The sequence below is a fragment of the Seriola lalandi genome, unplaced genomic scaffold, assembly GCF_002814215.2.
Source record: "Seriola lalandi dorsalis isolate HSWRI2012SDOR001 ecotype SW California unplaced genomic scaffold, Sedor1 jcf7180002003855, whole genome shotgun sequence".
Lineage (NCBI taxonomy): Eukaryota > Metazoa > Chordata > Actinopteri > Carangiformes > Carangidae > Seriola > Seriola lalandi.
Window position 1 is genome coordinate 420 of NW_019474510.1, and position 1,242 is coordinate 1,661.

Here is a 1,242-nt window from a genome sequence, read left to right on the forward strand (position 1 = left end):
CATTCACAGAGATTGATCTATCTACTGTAGCTCTTTAGAGAGATTGAGAAACCATGTGAACCATAATGTTGACCTACTTCTTTAGCATGAAATATAAGGGGAAATCAGTCATTTGAGAAGCTTAGATAAAACCAAATTCACCTGAAACTCCCAGCATGAGAAAAAAAAAACAATTACTCAGTAATAATAATACATTTCAAGATATGAAAAAGCTGAGTTTCAAGTGACAAGCATTTATAGCTAACGATGTTCCCACCTTGTTCACTGGAGGCCTCGCTGCTGTATCCTCCCTGCTCAGTGGACCCTTTGCGTTTGCTGCTCCACACAGAGGTTGTGTCCTGCTGGGCCACGGCCTCGGGGCCTCTGTCCTCCTCGCTGTCTGATAAAACTCCCTCTGCACACAACACACGCACGCTTTAGTTCAAACATTACATTTATCTCGCAAAACACGACATGTACGGTGTGATGCCCCGAAGAGGCAAAGAGCACAGGAGCTGAGATGCAGATGCTTCAGAGATTCAGCGATGTGAAGATTTTCAAAACAAGCGAAGAGGAAGAAGAAATACAAAGAGTAGTGGTGAGAGAGAGTCGGCACACCCTCTAACCTTGGTTGCCTTTCTTTTTCTTCTTGCTCTTCTTGCCTTTCTCCTTCTTTTTGGCCACATCTGAGGCTTTTTCTGATTTCTTTGAATCCTCTTTTGCGCCTTTTGCCTTCTTCTTGTCTGACTTTTTCTTTTTCACTGTTGAAGACTTTCTGGAAAACTCAGCCTCTTCCTCGTCGTCTCCCTCTCTCTCCGCGCTGTTCTCCTTTTCTTCCTCCTTCTCTTCTCCCTCTTCTTTTTTCTTCTTCTGTTTTGATATCCTGCTTTCAGTGTCGGGGCCAGGTGAACGAGGAGCTTCACCACAGTCATCGCTTCTCTGCTGCGCAGCTGATTGGTCTCCACTGTCGCTCGCCTTTCTGGCTTGTCCTCTGCTGTCGTCTCTCTTCTCATCAGCTTCCTCCTCTCGCTCTCCCTCTTGGGATTCCTCTTTCTTTCTCTGAGATTTGGCTTCTTTCTCCAGCTGCTTCTCCCTCCTTTCTTTTCTCCTCTGCTCTCTCTTTTCCTGAAGCTCCTGCTCTTCTTTCTTCCTCTTCTCTTCCTCTGCTAACTCAGCTTCTGTCTTTTTAACCCGCCAGCACCCGTCCCTCCATTCCCACTCCAGCTGGCTCTGAGTGCACTCTGCCTCTGCTGAATCACCGGG

At 46.7% G+C, this 1,242-nt stretch overlaps 1 protein-coding gene across 1 annotated transcript; it reads right to left on the reverse strand.

Annotated features, from left to right (window-relative positions):
• Positions 1 to 256: 256 nt before the first annotated feature.
• On the reverse strand, positions 257 to 1,239 carry LOC147820049 (uncharacterized; the record flags this gene model as incomplete). Its single annotated transcript, XM_087177894.1, has 2 exons — positions 257 to 394; positions 606 to 1,239. Coding segments are annotated over 2 exons (772 nt in total), but the record flags the coding sequence as incomplete, so codon positions are not given.
• Positions 1,240 to 1,242: the final 3 nt, after the last annotated feature.